Raw genomic sequence first — 23,493 nt, 5'->3', positions numbered from 1 at the left:
ACCTTGGAATACAGGTTCATAACTCCTTGAAAGTGGAGTTGCAGGTAGATAGGATAGTGAAGGCGGCGTTTGGGATGCTTTCCTTTATTGGTCAGAGTATCGAGTACAGGAGTTAGGAGGTCATGTTGCGGCTGTACAGGACATTGGTAAGGCCACTGTTGGAATATTGCGTGCAATTCTGGTCTCCTTCCTATTGGAAAGATGTTATGAAACTTGAAAGGGTTCAGAAAAGATTTAAAAGGATGTTGCCAGGGTTGGAGGATTTGAGCTATAGGGAACAGGCTGGGGCTGTTTTCCCTGGAGCGTCGGAGGCTGAGGGGTGACCTTATAGAGGTTTACAAAATTATGAGGGGCATGTATAGGGTAAATAGACAAATTCTTTTCCCTGGGGTCAGGGATTCCAGAACTAGAAGGCATAGGTTTAGGGTGAGAGGGGAAAGATATAAAAGAGACCTAAGGGGCTACTTTTTCATGCAGAGGGTGGTATGTGTATGGAATGAGCTGCCAGAGGAAGTGGTGGCGGCTGGTACGATTGCAACATTTAAAAGGCATTTGGATGGGTATATGAATAGGAAGGGTTTGGAGGGATATGGGCCAGGTGCTGGCAGGTGGGACTAGATTGGGTTGGGTTATCTGGTTGGCATGGACGGGTTGGGCCGAAGGGTCTGTTTCCATGCTGGACATCTCCATGACTCTATATAGTACAATGAAAATTATTCCTTTTCCAAAGAAAAAAGTTGAGAGTTCATTGAGTAATCCTTATCCTCAGTATTGTTATATAGTTGGAAGCATGTCAACTTCAAAGACAAACTGTTTCCCCTACTCAAGCCTCGCCTTCCCTGACCTGTATCATTGAAACTTTGACAGAAGCGTTCCAAGTCACTCATAAATATCCTCATTCTGTTCACTCCACTTTCCCAACAGTTTCATCAAGTCATTCCAAGCCATTTTTCAGTCAGTTGTTCAGTTAAAAACACTCCCAGGCCTTTTGTATTTAACTTCTTCCAGTATTTTCACTTTGATTTTGGCTCTATATTCTTCATTCTTACTTGATTACATGCCTTATTTTCTTAGTATAAACTTTAAAGGTCTTTTTCAGCAATATCATACTACAACAGGTAGACTAGCTGCTCTCAGACTTCCAATCCAGGCCTTTATGTTAAATTGGTGCATTATAATTGCTTGATAATTCCTTCCCTTGAAGCCAACGCTGAAAGCAAAACATGCAAATGGAATACTTTTCAGCATTCAAACAGTCCTTTCTTGATGCTGCCTCTGATTCCATTCTTGTGGTCAAATTGAATTAAAAAAAACTAGTATCATATTTTAACAGAAATGAATACCCCCAACGCAAGTGAGCAGTTGACATGAATTAAATTCATGAATCCTTCTAGTCAAATGGAATGGGGTTTAATCAGAAATGGATTATGAGTAAGATAAGGAAATGGAGTGCTTTGTGAAGTTCTGGGCACAGCATTATGGGAAGAATGTGATCACATTGAGGGGCACAGAGGAGGTTTACCAGGATGTTGCCTGGGAAGGAGCAGTTTAGCTATGAAACTTGAAATCTTGGAAGATGACTATCTATGCATCCACTGTTTCAAGGGCCACTTCCTTAGATACTCTACAATATCGATTATCAGGCCCTGGAGCTTTATTAGCCTTCAATCCCATCAATTACTCCAACACTTTACTAATACTGATTTACTTCAGTTCCTCCCTTCCCCCTCATTTCTGGAACGTTATTCGTGTCCTGTTTTATAATGATAGAAGAAAAGTATGAATTTTATCAACTATTTCTTTGCTCCCCATTATAATTTCCCCCATTTCTGACTTTATGGGATCTACATTATTTTTCTCCAATCTTTTTATCTTTACATTTAAAGACCTCTACAATCAGTTTTTATGTGCCCCTCAGGCTTACTTTCATACCCTATTCTCCCCTTATCAATCCATCCTTTGGACATCCTTTTGCTGACTTCTAAACCGTTCCAAATCCTCAGGTCTATTGTTTTCTCTTGCCAATTTATTTGCCCCTCTTTTATATTTAAAACTACGTCAAACCTCCCTTGTAATTCATGGTTTGGCCACTGTTTTCATTGTACTCTTGCTCCAAACAGGAATAAAAAAATTTTGCAGTTCACCCAATCACTCTTTGGATGTGTACCGCTGCCTATGCTCTGTCATTCCTTTCAGGAACATTTCCCAATCTATCACACCCAATTCACACCTCATACCATCATAGATTCCCTTATTAAGGCTCAGGATCCTAGTTTCAGAAAAAAAACCACCTCATGGTTTGTATGAACAATGAATTGACAGAGCAAGTAGTAGATACAGGTTCATATGTAGAATGAACTGCCAGAGGAAGTGGTAGATGCAGGTATAGTCACAACATTTAAAAGACCATTTGGACAGGTACATGAATAGGAAAGATTTAGAGGGATATGGACCAAGTGCAGGCAAGTGGGACTAATTTAGTTTGGGAAACTTGGTTGGCATGGACAAGTTGGACCAAAGGGTCTGTTTCTGTGCTGTATGACCCTAAGACAAGGTTGTGATTTGGAGGTACTGGTGTTGGACTGGGGTGTACGAAGTTAAAAAACACACAACACCAGGTTATAGTCCAACAAGTTTATTTGGAAGCACTAGCTTTCGGAGTGATGTTCCTTCATCAGGTGGTTGAAGGAGCAGCACTCCAAAAGATAGTGCTTCCAAATAAATCTGTTGGACTACATCCTGGTGTTGTGTGTTTTTTAACTTAAGACAAGGTTATGAAGTCAAGCCTCGCTTCAGAAATTTCAGTTAAATATCTAAGTTGACCCTTTTGCACAGTACGGAGTAGATGCTGCATTTTCAGACTTCCAGATGCAACGTGCAATCTAGCCCTACCTTTCCCTTGGGAAAGAGATCCTGTGGTGGATATTTTGAATTAGCCTGTACAGATGTGTTTTAGTGGTAAATTATCAATATATATTGAAGGGAACAATTCTAAATAGAAAGATCCAGAGATAGAATTCTAAAATCATTGTAAGGGACAAAACTAGCCTGAGAAACTGGTTATGAAAAGGCATCCTGGATCCTGGCTTTATAAAAAGAGGTGAATGCTATCAAGCAAGGAATACTCAGCGGGTTTGGCAACTGTGGGAGTGGCATTTGTTACTCTCAGGAAGTTGTCAAAGTTATAAGTGAAAAGTTATATGTGTTATAATAAATTAATATTGTACTTTGTGTTTTTTTTAACGGAAGCATCGGCTGAAAGGATTGCCTTTGTGCCATCTTGGCTCTACATTATGATGAACCATTACAACACGCTACTTCAGCCTCAAGAGTGATATTGTCCAATTTGGGGAACGGCATTTTAGAAAGGGTGTGAAAGCCTTAGACAGGCTGCAGGAAAGATCGATGAGAATGGTTCAAGGGATATAGGACTTTAGTTATGTGGACAGATTAGAGAAACTGAGGTTGTTCCACTTACAAAAGATAAAGTGGAGAGGAAACTTGAGAGGTTTTCAAAATCAAGAGGGTCTAAATAGTACAAATTGAGAAAAGTTGTGCCCATTTGCAGAAGGGTCAGAGACCAGAAGACAACACAAATTTAAGATGATTGTTAATTAAACCAAAGGCGACAGCAGGAAGGACGTTTTTGTAAAAAGCAACGTGCAGTTAGGATCTCAAGTACACCACCTCCCACACTGGTTCAGGTAGATTTAATTGTGGTTTACAAAAGGAATAGGATTAGAACCTGTACAGATAAAGAAGATTGTAGTGGTACAGGGAAAGGATAGGAGAGTGGGTCAGGCTATACTAGTAGACAGCCGGTATGGATTTGATGGGCTTACGCCCTTCTTTAGTGTTGTAACCATTCTATGAAACTAATTGGACAGCCACAACTATTTCAAACATGTTAGTTGAATTTATGGGAATCAATATAATTCCAAAGAGTTTATCCTGTGGTTTGAAGCTGTTTCATGATCATGACCTACCTCTTGATGCCAGAATTAATCCTGCCAATCCCGATACTGCTATCACACCCATTCTTGGGAAGAATCCTTCAGGTGGATCCTTGAGAAAGATATAGGTATCTTAGAAGAAGAAAAAGATGAATATTTTCCTTGTTATATCTGTCTCAATCATGGAAGTTATTGAGAGAACTCTGGGCTAATGCTCCAGTTTACAATTTTACTGTGCACATGAAATCTCTGCTTGGTTTTAAAATGTCAAATTTGGAATGTATTTAAATTGTACAATGTGTGACAAGGTTCTGAAATATTAATCCTGCCAAACTGTACTCCACTCTCACACTAGAATGTGGAGTAAATAATTGCCATATGACAAAAATTATCATTTATTTGTAAACAAAAGCATACATTTTGTAAGGGGAATCTAGAGCAAAATATGGGTACTTCAGTAAATAGTTAATGATTGCATAGCAAAAATTCAAGTTGCATGACTTATTACGTAACTTATAAGCAAAGAGTTTATCACTTCAGAAAAGCATTTTTTTTCAAATTTATTTATAACACCTTTCAATATTTGTATGCTTTAATGCTGCAATTATTGGTAGCGCAGGCACCCAACTCCCTAAATAATATCCTTGACAGTTTCTCCCTTCATCCAGTTGCCTTTGGTCAATTCCCAATTTGCTCTTCTCTTACAGAAATCAGTTTCAGTTTCATAATGATAATTTCTAGTTATCTTCGCAAAGGCTACAATCTCTTCACTATTGATCCTCATCACAATTTGATTTCTTGTTTCCCAAATTTCCAAACAAATCTAGGTAAGGGTGGTGGAGTAAATGACCTTTATTGATGCTCACAGTGCAATGACCTTCAATAATTTTGTCTGTGCAACATATCTGTTCACAAGGTTCTGCCAGATCTGCTGTGGCTTAATACATACTAAAGGATACATGGCTGAAAAAATTACTCAAGTTTTGATTACACAGACCACTCTGGGTTCTCATCTTCTCAGAATTTTACCTTCTCATCCTTCCAATCATTAGTTTATTTACATCTATTAATTTCTACGGCATCAGAAAATGTTGACTCTCAGTTTATATATGACCTTAAAATCCAGACTAAATCAATGGTCGTCAATATGCTTCAGGTGAATATTACTGATGAGCTTCTAGCCTATTTTATGCACTGCTGGAATTTTCCTCAATGATCTCTATGTTATTAACTGCATATCTCTGACATGATTTTGCCCACATACCTCTAAACGCAATAGCAACATGGTTTTCCACGGCTACCTAGTTCCTCTGAAGTTTCTACTTAAAATGTTTCACCCTGCGTTTTAAATTGTATCATTCATGGGTCCTGATGCAGCACTCACTCTGACCACGCACAATTCAAACTTTTGCTGACAATTCCACTTTAAATCATTTTTTTCCAACAGCACAAATTCAATATGCATAACTATTTCTTTTGTCACAATGAATCATGAATTCTTCATATAAATCTCTTCATTATAAACAACGAGGAGATCATCAACGTAAACATTCAGTAGGCTATGAGAGTCAAGCTCTGTCAATTTATCAAGAGTTTTGTTTTTACATAGCTCTCAAATGTCTCAACAATAATTGCTCCTTACCTTTGATAGCTCAACTTAGTCCACCTTCTTATACAAAATCATGACCCCTCTGATCTCAAGATGGAGCTGATAAAGCTCCAGTATTATGAACGCCTTTTAGAATCTGATTTAAGATCAAAAAAAGGCTGGAAGAACATAGCAGCTCAAGTAGTCCCCATGGAGAGAAACAAAGTTAAGGTTCGAGGTTGATGCCCTTTAACTCTACTTCTTGACACAGAGGTAAAAACAATGATTGCAGATGCTGGAAACCAGATTCTGGATTAGTGGTGCTGGAAGAGCACAGCAGTTCAGGCAGCATCCAAGTAGCTTCGAAATCGATGTTTCGGGCAAAAGCCCTTCATCAGGAATAAAGGCATTGAGCCTGAAGCATGGAGAGATAAGCTAGAGGAGGGTGGGGAGGGGTGGGGGGGGAGAAAGTAGCATAGAGTACAATGGGTGAGTGGGGGAGGGGATGAAGGTGATAGGTCAAGGAGGAGAGAGTGGAGTGGATAGGTGGAAAAGAAGATAGACAGGTAGGACAAGTCCGGACAGGTTATGGGGACAGTTACTGAGCTGGAAGTTTAGAACTAGGGTGAGGTGGGGGAAGGGGAAATGAGGAAACTGTTGAAGTCCACATTGATGCCCTGGGGTTGAAGTGTTCCAAGGCGGAAGATGAGGCGTTCTTCCTCCAGGCGTCTGGTGGTGAGGGAGCGGCGGTGAAGGAGGCCCAGGACCTCCATGTCCTCGGCAGAGTGGGAGGGGGAGTTGAAATGTTGGACCACGGGGCAGTGTGGTTGATTGGTGCGGGTTGTTGGCGCCAGAGGAAAATGGTTTGGAAAGAATGACTCCCTAATGAAGTTTCTGGGCATAAAGAGGTTTAAGACCTTTGCCTCTATGGTCTCACGTGAGACACTTTTCATGACTCTGCAGCTCTTGCAAATATTTAACGATTATTAATTTATTTTAAAAAAACATATCGTTTTGACTGTTGCATCTCCTACAGCTTTTGTTCGCATGAGGATTGCCCCTGGACAGGGTCGTTCTTGTCGGATACAGATTAGATCTGAGAAGCAGGCTGGAGATGAAGTTCCTCGATCTGGTGTTTGCGTACGCCTTGAGCCAGGAATTGGATATCTTGTCTTCCTGGAAGTATTTAATGCCATCTCCCTGGCACAACATCTTACTCCACTTCTCGAATTCCTATTCTCGCCATGCTCCGTACTCATTGGGAGGTTTTAGTAAGCGCTGTCGTTGCTTTTCTGACAACTGTCCACCCTCGAGCATCATTGCCAGGTCTTCTGTGCTAGGTCCAACGGGTACCTTTTTCTCAACCAGGAAACCTTTAATTTCTCGAAGTACATTTAGTGATCGATAATCTTCGATGGTTTCCTTATTGCTCTCTTCCCTGAATTGGAAGGAAGCTTTTATGATCGGAGATGTTCCCTAAAGCACTCTGCTAGGAGGCGCCCAGTCTCCCCAATGTAGAGGAGATCGCATCGGGAGCAACGGATACAATAAATGATATTAGTGGATGTGCAAGTAAAACTTTGATGGATGCGGAAGGCTCCTTTAGGGCCTTGGATAGAGGTGAGGGAGGAGGTGTGGGCGCAGGTTTTACAGTTCCTGCGGTGGCAGGGGAAAGTGCCAGGATTGGAGGGTGGGTTGTTTGGGGCCGTGGACCTGACCAGGTAGTCGCGGAGGGAACGGTCTTTGCGGAAGGTGGAAACGGGTGGGGAGGGAAATATATCCCTGGTAGTGGGGTCTGTTTGGAGGTGGCGGAAATGTCGGCGGATGATTTGGTTTATGTGAAGGTTGGTAGGGTGGAAGGTGAGCACCAGGGGCGTTCTGTCCTTGTTACGGTTGGAGGGGTGGGGTCTGAGGGCAGAGGTGCGGGATGTAGACGAGATGCGTTGGACGGCATCTTTAACCACGTGGGAAGGGAAATTGTGACGTCCCCAACAGTACCCTTCCACCAACACTCTCATTCGTTTGGCCGAACTGGTCCTCACCCGTAACAATTTCTCCTTTGAATCCTCCCACTTCCTCCAGACCAAAGGGGTATCCATGGGCACACATATGGGCCCCAGCTATGCCTGTCTCTTTGTTGGCTACGTAGAGCAGTTGATCTTCCGTAATTACACCGGAACAACTCCCCACCTCTTCCTCCGCTACATTGATGATTGCATTGGCGCCACCTCGTGCGCCCACGAGGAGGTTGAGCAATTCATCAACTTCACCAACACATTTCACCCTCACCTTAAATTTACCTGGACCATCTCTGACACCTCCCTCCCCTTCCTGGACCTCTCCATCTCCATTAATGACGACCAACTTGACACTGACATTTTTTACAAACCCACCGACTCCCACAGCTACCTGGATTACACCTCTTCCCACCCTACCTCTTGCAAAAATGCCATCCCGTATTCCCAATTCCTCCGCCTCCGCCGGATCTGCTCCCAGGAGGACCAGTTCCACCACAGAACATACCAGATGGCCTCCTTCTTTAGAGACCGCAATTTCCCTTCCCACGTGGTTAAAAATGCCCTCCCAATGCATCTCGTCTACATCCCGCACCTCCGCCCTCAGACCCCACCCCTCCAACCGTAACAAGGACAGAACGCCCCTAGTGCTCACCTTCCACACTACCAACCTTCGCATAAACCAAATCATCTGCCGACATTTCCACCACCTCCAAACAGACCCCACTACCAGGGATATATTTCCCTCCCCACCCCTTTCCGCCTTCCGCAAAGACCATTCCCTCCACGACTACCTGGTCAGGTCCACGCTCCCAAAACAACCCACCCTCCCATCCTGGCACTTTCCCCTGCCACCGCAGGAACTGTAAAACCTGCGCCCACACCTCCTCCCTCACCTCTATCTGAGGCCCTAAAGGAGCCTTCCACATCCATCAAAGTTTTACTTGCACATCCACTAATATCATTTATTGTATCCGTTGCTCCCGATGCGGTCTCCTCTACACTGGGGAGACTGGGCGCCTCCTAGCAGAGCGCTTTAGGGAACATCTCCGGGACACCCGCACCAATCAACCACACCGCCCCGTGGCCCAACATTTCAACTCCCCCTCCCACTCTGCCGAGGACATGGAAGTCCTGGGCCTCCTTCACCTCCGCTCCCTCACCACCAGATGCCTGGAGGAAGAAAGCCTCATCTTCCGTCTCGGAACACTTCAACCCCAGGGCATCAATGTGGACTTCAACAGTTTCCTCATTTCCCCTTCCCCCACCTCACCCTAGTTCTAAACTTCCAGCTCAGTAACTGTCCCCATAACTTGTCCGGACTTGTCCTTCCTGCTTATTTTCTTTTCCACCTATCCACTCCACCCTCTCCTCCTTGACCTATCACCTTCATCCCCTCCCCCACTCACCCACTGTACTCTATGCTACTTTCTCCCCACCCCCACCCTCCTCTAGCTTATCTCTCCATGCTTCAGGCTCACTGCCTTTATTCCTGATGAAGGGCTTTTGCCCGAAACGTCGGTTTCGAAGTTTCTTGACACAGATACCACCTAACTTCTGTGAGATAAATGCTTTCCTCATGTCACCAATGGTTTCTTTTAAACCAACTATTTCAAATCTGTGCCCTCTGGTTCTTGTTCCTTTCACCAATGGGAACATTTTTTCCTCGTCCAGTCTGTTGAAACTCTTCGTGATTTTTGATACCTTAATGGAATCTCAATTTCTTCTTCTCAAAGAACAGTCCCAACTTCTGAAATCTATACAATTAAGTTCCTCTCCCGAAACCATTTTCAACTGGAATTAGGTGTAATACACCAGTTGACATTAAATTAATGTTTACTTTACAAGTTTAATATAACCCTTCCAGCTTTTGTACTCTATGCTGATAAAACCCAAGATACCATATGCATAATTAACCTTGTTTTCAACCAGTCTACCAGTTTCCATTATCTACGCATATATACACCCAAGTTCCTCTGCTCCAGTACCACCCTGTGTATTTTATTCTTCATTTTAAGTTGTCTGTGTTCTTTCTTCCAAAATGAATCACTTCACACTCTTCTATATTTATATTTATCTCATACCTGTCTGCCCATTCCACACACTTGTCTACATCTTGCTAAAGCTCCACACTATTTGTCTCAAGGTTCAGAATACCTCCAGGTTTTACATCATCCACCAATTTTGCAAGTGCGCCTTATACACCAATGTCTAAACCACTAATTGTATATCAAGAATAGTAGGAGTCTCAACACTGACCTCTGAGGAACTTTCCCATAAATTTTCATCAAATCTGAAAAGCAACTGTTCACTGCTATGGTGTGTTTCTCATCACTCAGCCAAGTTAATATCCGCATTGCTACAACCCTTTTCATGTCATGAGCTCGAGCACTGCTCACCAGTCCATGTGGGGGGCATTTTATCAAATGTTCTTTGAAAGTCCATGTAGACCACATTACTCACATCAACAACCTCATCAAAAAAGTGAAAAGTAGTTTCACATTATTTGCTTTTAAAACATCATGCTAGCTTTTATTTTGCTACATATTGTTGTTACAGCCATTATTTCTCTTTACAGTCCATCTGTACTATTATTGGACAGAAGATTTGTCATTCTATATTTTATTTTGACCTCTGTTTATTCTCACTGCATTAAAAGGCTCAGTGAATATCCTCCTCCTCAACTTAATTGTGTCTTAAATATTAAACAGTGAAATCCTTTCCCTCCCTCAATCTCCCGTCACCCTGCAATCTTTGGGCTTTTGAAACATCAACTTGTCACATGAGCACTGCACCTTGATTTAATCACGCTTCCGCCTTTTCAACATTACTGTCTAATAATAAGGACTTTGCGTCTTCACTCAAATTTAAAGAAAAGTATTTTCCAGCTTTCAAGATTTTAAAAAGAAGTACTGTAGCTAATATTTTTCCCAATACTGTTCTGGGTCAGTCCGTCACATATATGGTCGAAGATTTTAGCTCCAAACCAGTGCTATTCTTTTCATAAATTAAATTGTTTTCAAACTTTTCCTTTCCAGCATTTAATTGTACTATGCAACAACTGATGTGATACAAATTAGCATTAATCAAATAATATAATGCTCAGACAACATGCGAACAAAATCCAATGATCAACATTTATTAAGGGAAGGCATCTCACTTCCACTGTTGATGGGTGAACAAATAGTGTACAAGCTGCAGCTAAGTCACACCAACCAGTAAGACTTAGAGATGACAAATGCTAAGCCAGCCAGCCAGCCTCAGTCAGGACAAAAGGGGAGCCTGCTCCAACTGGCATTACTGTCTCCAAATCTAGAAGAAAAACAATAAAACAAAACACTTACCTTTCCCAAATGCGATTGTATTCGTCGCACCACTTTTCATAGCAATATATACACCCTACAGGGAAAAAAAATGATACCATGTCAAATATAATTTTATCAGTACCAACAAAAATATTGTAGAGGAAATAAAAATGGAAAATGCTTGGCAAATGAGTGGATCCTTAATGGAATACGGGAGGCTGCATGGTGGCTCAGTGGTTAGCATCCTGTCTCACAACGCCAGGGACCCGGGTTCGATTCCAGTCTTGGGCGACTGTCTGTGTGGAGTTTGTGTGGGTTTCCGCCAAGTTCTATGATTACATCCCACAATCCAAAGATTTGCAAGTTAGGTGAATTGGTCGTACTAAATTGCCCATAGTGTTTAGGGATGTGTAGGTGAGGTGCTTTAGTCAGGGGTAAATACAGAATACTAGGGTAGGGGAATGGGTCTGTATGGGTTATTAATCAGAGGATCGGTATGGAAGGGCCTGTTTCCACACTGTAGGGATTCTATGAAAATGTGACTTAAACACATTAAGAGTTAAAACACAATGTTGAAGTTTCAGAGGAGGAAGAAAAAAGATTGAACTGTTCAGAGGAAGAATAATATTCTGGGAAGCCAAGAGTGTCAGGAGTATAATAGTTAAAATGTACAACTAGTGCATAGGAACTGGTCTTGAAAAAGAAAACCAATTTTCACGATGCAAGAAAGGCACTTTAAATGAGAACGGTTTCTATTTTTGGCTTGACTGAAAACTGTGGTAATGGGAATTTGGTTAGGGATAGGAGGAAAAGCTGGAGTAAATAAATAGGTTAATTATTGATCGGAAAGTTGCAATTTACACATCTGATGAAACTCACAAAAGAAAAATGGTACTGGACTTGATCACCTGTATCTCAGAATTCTGAAGAAATTGAAAGGATCTGACACAAAGTATCTTTGCTTATGGAAGTTGGGCTGGAAGCTAGAGCAGTTGCTCACACCACATGTTTTTGTACAGCAAAACAAAGAAAAGCAGGTGACCACTGAACTAATACTGGCATTGCACAACAGGTAAGTTTGGCAATAAGCCAGACGACGTAAAGATGGCAGATTTCCTTCCTGAAACGTCATTGGTAAACCAGATTGGCGCTTTTATGAAAATTGACAATGGTTACATGATTGCCATTAGTCTAGCTGTCTCCTCCAGATATTATTCAATTCAAATTTTACCATCAGCCATGGTGGGATCTGAACCAATATTCCCAGAATTTGACATAGACTTATGGCTTGTTAGTCCAGTTACAATCATCACTACGCCCCTGCCTCCCTCCAAGATCGAAATAAAATTAACACCCATATAGAAAAGTATGGATTAATAAGAACAACTAACATAAACTAGAAGAAGGCAATTGTATCTAATTATCCATAACAGAAACAGATGAACAGATAAAGGAAATGTGAGTAGACGGCTTTTCCAAAGGATTAGAGTGGTGCCATATAAACATTGAATAAATGGAGATGTACAATATTAAATGAAAGTGACAACAGAGATAGAAAATTCAAACACAGAAGAAAAAGTAATATTTGGTAAATTTTCTTTGAACTGAAATTATCTAAGTCGTGTTTCAGCATCAGGACCATTGTCCTTTGCCAAAAAATATATAAATACCTACAAAAAAAAAACCTAGCTTTGGGCTTAGTGCATGTAATAATTAAAGTGACAAATGAAAATTAAAATAGGAACAAACTAATTGAGATGAAGAGGATCTTTGTGACTTTCGGATTTCAGAAAAAAATTAGTATACTGAGTTAGACAAGTGAAATTTAAGACAAGTTGAAACTATCCACAAGTAAGTCTAAAAACAGTAATTCTAAATAATAATAAAACCATTTTAAGAAAAGAAGCAAACACAGAGACTTAACTGAGTATGGTCAATAAAATTAAGTCACTGCAAAATGGAAAACAGAACCACAGAATCTGGCTGGCATTTCAGTAGCACTGAGGGAGTGCAGTACTTTCAGAAGCAATATTATACCAAGGCCCCTTCTGCCATTTTAGGTAGATGTAACAGATTCCTTGCCACTATTTGAAAAAAAAACATTCTATTCATGACCTGACTAACATTTATCCTTGTAGAGAATTGAGAGTTAACATTTTGGGTCCAGTTTCTTCAGAACTAGACACAAAATATTAACTCTGCTTTCTCTTCAGAGATGCTGCCAGACCTGAATTTTTCCAGCAATTTGTTTTTGTTTAAGATTTCCAGCAAACACAGTTTTATTATAACATTTATTCTTCATATATTTAAAAACAAATGATTTGGAACTTAACACAGCTTCCTGAAGCATACCAATTGACTCTGTTATGTCATGAAATTGTAGTGCTACACTTCAAATGTACTTAATTGGCTTCAAAATGCACCCAAAGATGATGAATTGTGCTACATTTATGAATTTTATCCTTTTTTGCCAGGTAGATTGTGTACAGAATCACAAGATTTTGCGACTCTAAGATTTATTTTATCTCTTGTTCAGCAGGAGAACTCTTGCTAGCCCAGATCCACAATTCTCATCACATGTCTCATCCTTAAGATATTCCATAATTCAATGAAGCATACTGCTCAGACAAAATACTTAACCTAATTACACAGGTCACCCAAATCAAATAAAGGCAAGTTATTCTGTACTAAAAGAGCAATACTAAAAATAAGTTAATAAAAAGATTGAATACAGAATTGAGACTGACACTTCAGTGCGGGAAAAAAAGGGAATGTTCCATCTTTAGTCAGCAAATATGAAAACAGATGCCAAAATTCTATCAGATCGATAAAATAACTGTACATTAGAACAATAGGGAATTTTCCTGCCATCTTAGCCAATATTCCACCGTCATATCAAAAATGTAGTCACAAATTTAATTTGCCTTTTGCAGGTATTTAGATTCTAAAGCACTGCATGTGTCTGCCCTTCTCCTTTTCATATGCAAGACATATTTTAGCAAGGTAAACACATCCGTATTGTTTTCCCAGTATTTATGTGGTTTGAAAGTGACATGTGAGGGAAATGAAAAGGAAACTCTAATTGTGTTTCAATGGAAAACAGTTTCTCTAAAAATCAATAAACTGCCTTTTTTATTTCAAAAATATACTTTCCTGGATTTTTTTTCAACAAGTTCATACAAAAAGATTCTAAAACAGCTCTGTACAGTCCTTGCAGAAAAAATTTTTAAAAATTGGAATTTGACATCATAACACATAAATATATCATTTGAGAGACTCCAAGGATGAAAATCCTTCAAGTAGAATCTGCTATTCTTCACTCACATTCCAAGGATCTAACTACTCATTTGTTTATGAATTCTTAGCACAGAAACATAATTATATCAATCTCTGTTTGGGCAAATCCATTTCCCACAATGCTTTGCAAATCAATCTCTTTAGTTAAAAAAAGACACAAAGCAAGCACAGACTGAATGTACGTAATTAAAGGAGATTGAGCATGACTCACTGCATTGTAAGGTTCACAGTAAGTTACTATGTCCTCAAAATGTTACATCTATGGCCTAAATGTTAAAAGATTAGAAGAGTTATTATTCTCAAAGAAACTGGGTTCAAATCTTGTAGCAACTCATTTATTGCATTCTACAGATGTTATAAATAGTTACAAGCTTTTGATTTTAAATTATTTCTAAACAGACATCATTTTAGGATTTATACCATAGTTTCTGTATTTTGATTGAAAGACTACACACAACTAGGAGAAAGTGAGGACTGTAGATGCTGGAGATCAGAGCCAAAAATGTGTTGCTGGAAAAGCAAAGCAGGTCAGGCTGCATCCAAGGAGCAGGAGAATCAACGTTTCGGGCATGAGCCCTTCTTCAGGAAGAAGGGCTCATGCCCGAAACATCGATTCTCCTGTTCCTTGGATGCTGCCTGACCTGCTGTGCTTTTCCAGCAACACATTTTCGGCAGACTACACACGACCACTAACATGCCAACAGGACAGTTCAGAGAACTACTTACTTCTTTTTATTTTCATATCACACCATGTTGATTCAGACATTGTTATAAATTTTTTGTAGAAATGGAATTATTAAAACTTTTTAAAAATTATTAAAACCATCAAGGTGAACTTCAGATAGTGGTGTTCCCATGCGTCTACTGCCCTTGTCTTTCCAGCTAGTTGGGGTCATGGATTTGGAAGATGCTGCTGAAAAAATCTTCTTCATTTATTGGACTGCGATGGTCCATACTGCTGCCACTGTGATCAGTAATGGACAGTGAACGTTGAGGGTGGTGACTGGATTGCCAACTGGGCGTGTTGCTTTGACCTTGATGGTATTGAACTACTTAACTGTTTTTGGAGCTGTACTCATTTCTACAAAGTGAGGAGTATTCCATCACACTCCTTTCCTTGTATATTGTTGGTTGTAGACTAGCTTTTGTAAGGAATATTCCAGGCAGGATTCACAGAAATAATCTACATAATGCTAAAATCATAGTAGCGTGCAGCATTCATTACAACTTGCCCTTTGCTCATTCTTTCATGTACCATGCCATGTTCTAACCATTCTCTCATTTAAAATTCTTACTTGAATTTCTGGCTGCTGCCTTTACTAAACTATGGATGCTCGAAATAAGTCTGTGAAAATTTAAACTTTTTCTCATTAACTATAAGCCAGGAACAATTGTTAAGAATACCAAGAGATGAGCAGTTAGTGCACCCATACAACAATCTGTCACTTCCAAGCTGGTGGAATTCTAAATTTCTTAATCACACAGCTAATATAGACAAATTCAAAACAAACGTGTTAAGACAACACCAAGAATACTTCATAAGTTCTGACTATAAAGTGGGATTTGCTAAATTAACATCTGTCCTGCATACATACAAGTGAGATCAAGCCATCTGTTAGCAAAAGGTTTTGTTTCAATTCAGCAGCCAATTCAACACAAGTGTCAGGATAAGTAAGGACTCTGTAGCACTCCCACATCAGTTTCAAGCAACACATAACAGAACGAGTGGGCAGGCTGCAGTAACAGAAACAAGGCAAATATACAGGCCAAGTGTTGGTGGAAAAGAAACAATTACAAACCAGCAGCAGTTTGCAAATATTTTTCCATCGGCAAGGTCCATCATACCAGTTTAGTTTTATGAAGATAATTTCTGTGAATCCTGCCTGCAACATTTCTTACAAAAGCATGTCTACAACTGAAAATATACAAGGAAAGGAGTGTGATGGAATACTCCTGACTTTGTATAGATGCGTATAGCTCCAAAAACAGTCAAATAGTTCAATGCCATCAAGGTCAAAGCAACACGCTCACTTGGCAATCCAGTCACCACCCTCAAAGTTCACTCTGTGCACTACTGATCACAATGGCAGCAGTGTGGACCATCGCAGTCCAATAAACGACCAAGGTTTTTCCAACAGCATCTTCCAAACCCATGACCACAACCAGCTGGAAAGACAAGGGCAGCAGACGCATGGAATACCACTACCTGAAGTTTCCCTCCAAGTCACACACCATCCTGACTGGGAACTACTGCTGTCGCTAGTTCAAAGTCCTGAAACTTCCTTCCCATCTGCAATGTGGGTGCACCTTCACCACATGAACTGCACTGATTCAAGGAGGGAGCTCAGCATCACCTTCTCCAGGGCAATTAAGGAAATAAGTGCTGGCTGAGCTAGTAAAACCCACACTTTCATGAACAATTTAAAAAAAAATCTGTGATTTCATTTTTCTGTACAGCGCCATCCACTTGGCTTCCTAGCCATATAATATGATTCCTTTCTCATCCTGGTTTCCTGAATTTAGGCCATCTCTCTCCATTATACTAGTACCATTATTAATGAACAGAACTACCCCTCCACCTTTCCGAGGTTCCTGGTATTTCTAAATTTGCTGCCAGAGTCAATATGCAGTTTCTAATCAAAGTCATCCTTCAGCCATTGTTATGTATGGTTAACAGATCATACATGTTTAATTTTATTTGTTCTTTCAACATATCTGTTCTGTTTCAAAAGCTGCATTGAGATAAAGGCTTCAGATTTATAATTTTGTTATTTCTACAATTTCTAGCCTTACCTGTTGATACATTGTCCAACTTGTATTCTCCATTCCTTCCTGTCACTGTTTGCTATTTCCCACATTAATACGTTATTCTCTTTTTTCTGCTGCCTGATTTACCCTATCTGCCTAAATTTGATTATTTGCTCCCTTTATTATTCAGCTGCTGTGGTCATAGGCCTTGGATTTCTATCCTTCAATGTCTCAGAATCTCTACTTTTCACTCTACTTAAGCTGCTCCTTCAAGCCTAATTCGTTGACCAAGCTTTGGTCACCAGTTCTGATATCTCTTTCTGTGGCTTGGCATGAAATGCTAATTAATGTTGCCCACAATGCACCTTGGGACAATTCATAAATGGAAGAGCTGTACAAATGCAAATTTGTTTTGTTGATTTGAACAGTTTCCTAAAACTGACAATGATATTTTAATGTGTATAGGCACACTAGATCATAGAGTGCATCACAGGCTCACGGCCCATGTTTCTGTTGTCAACATTCTCCATTTTCTGAACTGGGCTTAATGAAAATCTGGAGTATAAACTCATGTGACAGGTAAAGCAACAAGGTGTTTCAAAGTTCTGAAGTTCAGTGATCTGCTTTTGGGTGCACAGAAATGTCTTCTTGTGGCACAGTGGTAGTGTCCTCACCCTGAGACCGGAAGGCTCAGGTTCAGATTGCACCTACTCCAAAGGTGTTTACAAACATCTCTTAACAGATTGATTAGAAAAAAAAAATGATGAAATGATGAAATTATCCTGTGTACTGTCAAAGTTTGCGTATGTTTTCTACTTCAACATGTTACTGATCCATCTGTGGCAATTTTAATTAATCTGCTCCTCTCTGGCTCCAAATTTTATCCTTTATGTTCCTCATTAATAGATGCCAGCAGCTACTAGGTGGCTGGCTCATTGGAAAGAAGTCCAATAATGGGCCATTTTTAATAAAATGGAAAAAAAGCTTGCTGAGCCACCTGACATACAGTAAACCATTTCAAGATGAAAATGTACAGTGAACAGGTTACCAAAATATTACAGTTTCTGTCATTCCTTTAGGCCATGGCGACTGATATAGATCACACCAGGAGTCAGTAGGTGCTGATAATGATATACAAGGCAGCCAGAAATGGGAAGTAGTAAAACAAAATTCGAGGAGTGGTTAGAAATTTTAAATACAAAACGTGGGATAGAGAATGAATCAAGGAGAAATGACTGCAAGGGAAGGCCACAAAAAGAAAATAAATAAAATGGAGGAAATTTTCTTGATTAACTTTCACTGGTATAAATGTATGGTCATTAGACTGTTAATTGTTGTTAACTTTAGAGTGTCAGATACAAAACATTGAATGATGCAGGTGCTGGACACGGTTGAAGCAATTTGTGAAGAGATAGTGAAACATACCTTTACAAGACACGGAGATTTAATTTATCTTGTGGCAGTGACAGATAGGCCTCTGAAGATTATTAAACAATTGCTACCATTTTCTACACCAACAGTTCCAGCATGTAAACAAGGAGCAGAAATACCTTTAAACCCATATAAATAAGAAAAACAATACAGGAACAAACAGTGAAAGACGAGCAGAAATGCTTCAATTTCATTAAGTAACCAATATTCCATAACATTAATGACAGGCCTTTGCTCAGTAGTAACAATTGTCTTAAAAAAACATGAACAGCACATTAAATGATTTATAAGGATAAATCTCATCAATTCAAATTAATGTAGTACTAAGAAAACTGAAGTATACAAAATCACATGATATGGATTAAGCAACTTTGAATTAGTAGACTGTCTTGGAAAATGGAACTATCACCAGCAGAAGTGCATGCAGCTTTAAACGTGTGAGGTACACGTATCGGAAAATCTCATGACACAAGCAACAATAAGACTTGATGGTTTACTGACACAAATTATAGTAATGAATGAATTCAGTAGGCTTTAAGAACAAGTAAACATGAGGACCAACATGTGTGATAAATATACAGGCAGCAACCCAATCTATTGATCTTCACATGCCCCTAAACTGCGTTATGAGTTCATTTACAGAGCCCATTTGAAGTGCCTCCTTTAGTAATTTACTGAAACATTACTTTTAGATAGAAACGTGAATCTCTGAAGTGCTCTAAAGTTCTTACCTTTTATACTTTTCCATTATAGCATTTGAATTGTGAACCTTTTGTCACACGGCCCATTGACGTCCAATTTTATATCTAGGCATACTATATTCAGATTGGAGGGAACAGCCACTTATCTTGTGACTGGAAGAGTGGGCACAGGATTTACTTTTGATTTCCATGATCTGTCCAAGCAGGAAATTCAAAACTGTGATACTCAGAATCGTCATCACCTCTTTTAACCCTTAAAATTAAAAAATAATTTTCTAATTAGGAGACCCGATTAGCAATTTATATTTAGTCTGAGTTCTTCCATGTAATGCTAACTAATTGAGTATCTCCAGTGTGGCATTAGTCCACATTCAAAGTTTTTAGCACCCTTCAGGCCCTAAAGTGGTTTGTGATTCATATTTCAGACTTCTTTCAAGAATGACTACTAAATGTGAATATCCAACAATTTATGTCATGGTAAGCTTTGAATAATAGACCATGTGTATGAACAGCACATCTACTTTCTTGACACTATTCTCCTTTAATATCACAAGTCTCAGTCAAGCCTTCGATATTAGTAGGAAGGAACGTTTTGCATTTTCTTCAAAGATTAAAATTAATGAATATTTAACTAAGCTAACAGCATTTTACATGGAGTACAAAGTTAATTATCTGACTCTTTCATAAGACAAAAGATTACAAATCCCAGAACAATTGAGCCTTTTGTCAAACAGCAATTGTGTGTCTCTGGTTATGTAAAACTATTCTTGGAAAATTTCAAATCTCCTGAATTTCAGCTAAATGGTTCATTTCCAGTTTTTTAAACAATAATTCATAATCTCAGAAAATAATTACCACATATCCAGTATTCAATTTTCCAACAACTTTTAATTACGAAGAGAACTGTTAATCAAATACAAACTGAGTCAGTGATTGTTCATGCTTTTGCTTATTCTCTCTTGCCATTCATCAATAAATGTTCATACTCCATGAAATAGGCTTAAAAGGCAGGAATCAGAAATCCAATCCATTTTTACAAACTAACTGTTTGTGATTGTAAGTAAATGCATTGGGACCAACCAAATATCAGGTCAGGTACTTCCAAGTGCCACCAATGCTGTCCTTATTAAAGATCTAAAGTTGTATTCATTCATAAGTGCCCAGATGCTTCTATTTTGGACAACAGAAAAAATATTTTATGGTTATATTGTATCCTTATGAAGTTCTGTAACTGCATCAATAAATTGTGGCCAAGGTATATTCAGCAGGGTCAGCTGTTACCACACCCAAAACAGTTGATTGTTCCGTTTTAGTGGCAGTTTAATCTATTCATTAGGGACACAAAGGGTGATTTCCATCCGTCGCCAATTCCCACAAAGTTATTTGTTTGTCTCAGCACAACACTGATGCTGCTACAGTGAGGAGGTCTGCAGAGGCTCAGGTACAGTCAATAACAAACTGTCCATATCATAGATTTGAAAATTTATTTTAGTGACAGTTTTTTTCCAACAAAGTAACCACTGATGTCAGATGGAAATAAAATAGAAGACAAAACAGAGGGTCGATGTTGACTTTTGAAATTTCTAAGGAAATGCATCACTATTTTAAATCTTGCTGCAATAAACACTTGCGCAAACATTTTGGTTCAAATAATTCTGTAATACATAGCATAAACAAACACCGAAAGATCAATATACAGTACCTTGCATTGAGCTGCAAATGGTTCAACTGCTTGCCTCACAACAATAATCCGACGTAGGAGCCAACCAGGCTGCTCTGTTATGTACGTGGAGTTTGTGGCAGGCTCCGTATAAACTGAAAGCTTTAAACCAACAAGTGACATTACATTAAATAACTGGGATACTTCACATAAACTTAATGCTTGATTGTCAATATTTTCTTTTTTAGACTGTACATCAAAAATCCTATTTAAAAATAGGAATATTTATTATGTTCATAAAGATACAAAAGAAGCTATTGTGTAATCTCCCCTCACGTGTCCTTTTGACTGAAATGTTAATCAGTATGGCCAAGAACACTCGGATCTCAAAGGTAATTTAGCTATTGGCAGCTGGAGTACCTAGAATTCTTCATGTAAATGTACTTGATCATACTGGTACATTACCCTGAAATTAGTGTTGAATTACAATATTTGTGTACAAATACACTTTTGAGATCTGTGTTGTGATGGTATATATGCAATGGGAAAGGGAAAATACAAAAATGCATTCAAATCTGTACTCACTGCTCTCTTGTATTAAAGAAGGTAATAACTCGAAAATTATTCAAAATATAAATTGTCCATATTCTCTCAGTACTGTTGCTGCACAGTTTTAACAATGCTCAATGATGAAAAACTTCCAGAAATGTATCTTGTTACTCCTAATGAATCATTCAGTAGATTTCAGAAAACAAATGGTTCAACCAAACCAGAACTGGCAAAAGGTCAACCCCCCCCAAAATTATGACTACTTAATGTAACACCTCACTGACATCAATGACTGGTGGTTTCTGGAACTGTGACTAAGCTTGCATTCTTTGGCTATCAAATGGACAATACCCAGGTGATGATATTATGGCGTTATGGTGTATTTTGTCCTTTTTTTTAGTGAGAAAAGGTTAAAACAGAGATACTGAGCAGTCTGCTCAAAGTAAATAGAGTAAACAGCTTGTGAGGTCTTTTTAAAGTTGCAACAGTAGAATTGGCCTGAATGGATGGGGTCAAGCTCCCACAGAACCAGGATTACGAGTTTTAGCTTTCAGCAGTTATTGGGGCTTTGACGCTGGATGTGGAAGCTCTTATTCTTCTCCCTGTTACAGCTAAAAGTTGGGGTTTTCTTCCTGCTGCTAGAACTGCATAGGAAACAATCTATTTTACTGAATCTGCTTTTGCCAAGGGTGTGTTTAAGGATGTTACTGCATTGAAACAGTTAGTTAGTAGTTGGTAATATTTACTATTTTGTTAAGCATTTTGATAGAGTTACAATTAAGCAGATTTTTGTCTCCTTTAATTTTGTCTGTATTTTAACTACAGTGTAAAAATAAAGGTGCGCTTTGCTTAAAGTCGAGTAGCTATACCAATCGAATTGGATCGGGAACACAACGGCTTACACTTACCTGTAAAATAAGATGCTAGGGTCTAGATTATCTTCATAACATATTTTGAAAGGGTATGGTCTGTTCCATAACACACAGGGGGCTCTTCTCAGGATCAAAATCTCTAATTCCAGGTTGGATTTAGGATTATTGGAGTCAAAGGCAGTGAGTGGTGAATGTTGGTGTTCTCTTTTCCGGTGTTGAATTCGGTTGGTTTAAACAGAGTTTGCCCTGTCTACTAATAGCTCGTGCAGTTACTAAAAGTTTTAGGGGGTGGGAGAAGTTACTGCAGGGGTTTACAGAAAGTAAGCAAAGCAAAGCTTGGTGGCTTGGTGGTTAGCACTGCTGTCTCACAGCACCAGGGACCCAGGTTCGATTTCAGTCTCAGGTGACTATCTGTGTTGAGTTGGCACATCCTCCCTGTGTCTGCATGGGTTTTTCCAGGTGCTCCGGTTTCCTCACACAGTCCAAAGATATGCAGATTAGGTGAATTGGCCATGCTAAATTGCCCATAGTGTTTAGGGATGTATGAGTTAGGTGCATTAGTCAGGTGTAAATGTAGAGTAATAGGGTAGGGGAATGGGTCTGGGTGGACTTGTTGGGCCAAATGGCCTGCTTCCACTCTGTAGGGGTTTTATGAAAGCTTTTGGAATTGACAGACAAGTTGGAATTGGGGCTGTCTTTGTCCACGCTAAAAGGGGAGATAGTTACAGCGATAGCTTGACATTTACAATTGCTGGAAATGCCATCGGAATCAATGAAAATGGCTAAAATCAATTGCAAATGAAGCAGCTTGAACATGGAAAGGAAATAAAACAGTTTGAATTTCCTTTGAGAGCAGAAGAAGAGCAGGAAGAGAGCATTGCTACAGCAGAGGAAAATGAAAAGGAAAGGATGATCCTAGCAGAAGAAAGGCCTCACAGCGCCTGAGACCCGGGTTCAATTCCCGCCTCAGGCGACTGACTGTGTGGAGTTTGCACGTTCTCCCCATGTCTGCGTGGGTTTCCTCCGGGTGCTCCGGTTTCCTCCCACAGTCCAAAGATGTGCAGGCCAGGTGAATTGGCCATACTAAATTGCCCATAGTGTTAGGTAAGGGGTAAATGTAGATGTAGGGGTATGGGTGGGTTACGCTTCGGCGGGGCGGTGTGGACTTGTTGGGCCGAAGGGCCTGTTTCCACACTGTAAGTAATCTAATCTAATCTAATCTAATCTAAAAGGGAGAAAAAAGGAGAGTTTTTGAAACTCAGTGGTTGGATCTGAAAACTTAAAACAATTTAAAATGGCAGAGGTAGAGGAGAAAGGTAGTAAGAGTGATGAGGACAGTCATGAAGAACAATCCCTTCATAGCCAAAGGCCTGG

The 23,493-nt window shown here is 39.6% G+C and overlaps 1 protein-coding gene across 2 annotated transcripts in view; it reads right to left on the bottom strand.

The window, feature by feature from the left end:
• Positions 1-23,493, bottom strand: part of LOC140495731 (MICOS complex subunit MIC27-like) — a 49,751-nt gene that overhangs the window by 11,294 nt on the left and 14,964 nt on the right. For both annotated transcript variants that reach the window (XM_072594777.1, XM_072594778.1), the window contains exons 3-5: positions 20,741-20,860; positions 10,901-10,955; positions 3,987-4,085 (exon numbers count right to left, since the gene is read on the bottom strand). In XM_072594777.1, the coding sequence (XP_072450878.1) occupies positions 3,987-4,085; positions 10,901-10,955; positions 20,741-20,860 (274 nt within the window). The remainder of the gene's footprint in view (positions 1-3,986; positions 4,086-10,900; positions 10,956-20,740; positions 20,861-23,493) is intronic.

Source organism: Chiloscyllium punctatum, chromosome 25, assembly GCF_047496795.1.
Source record: "Chiloscyllium punctatum isolate Juve2018m chromosome 25, sChiPun1.3, whole genome shotgun sequence".
Lineage (NCBI taxonomy): Eukaryota > Metazoa > Chordata > Chondrichthyes > Orectolobiformes > Hemiscylliidae > Chiloscyllium > Chiloscyllium punctatum.
The sequence above is the reverse complement of the archived record's forward strand: the minus strand, read 5'-3'. Positions and strand labels throughout refer to the sequence as shown.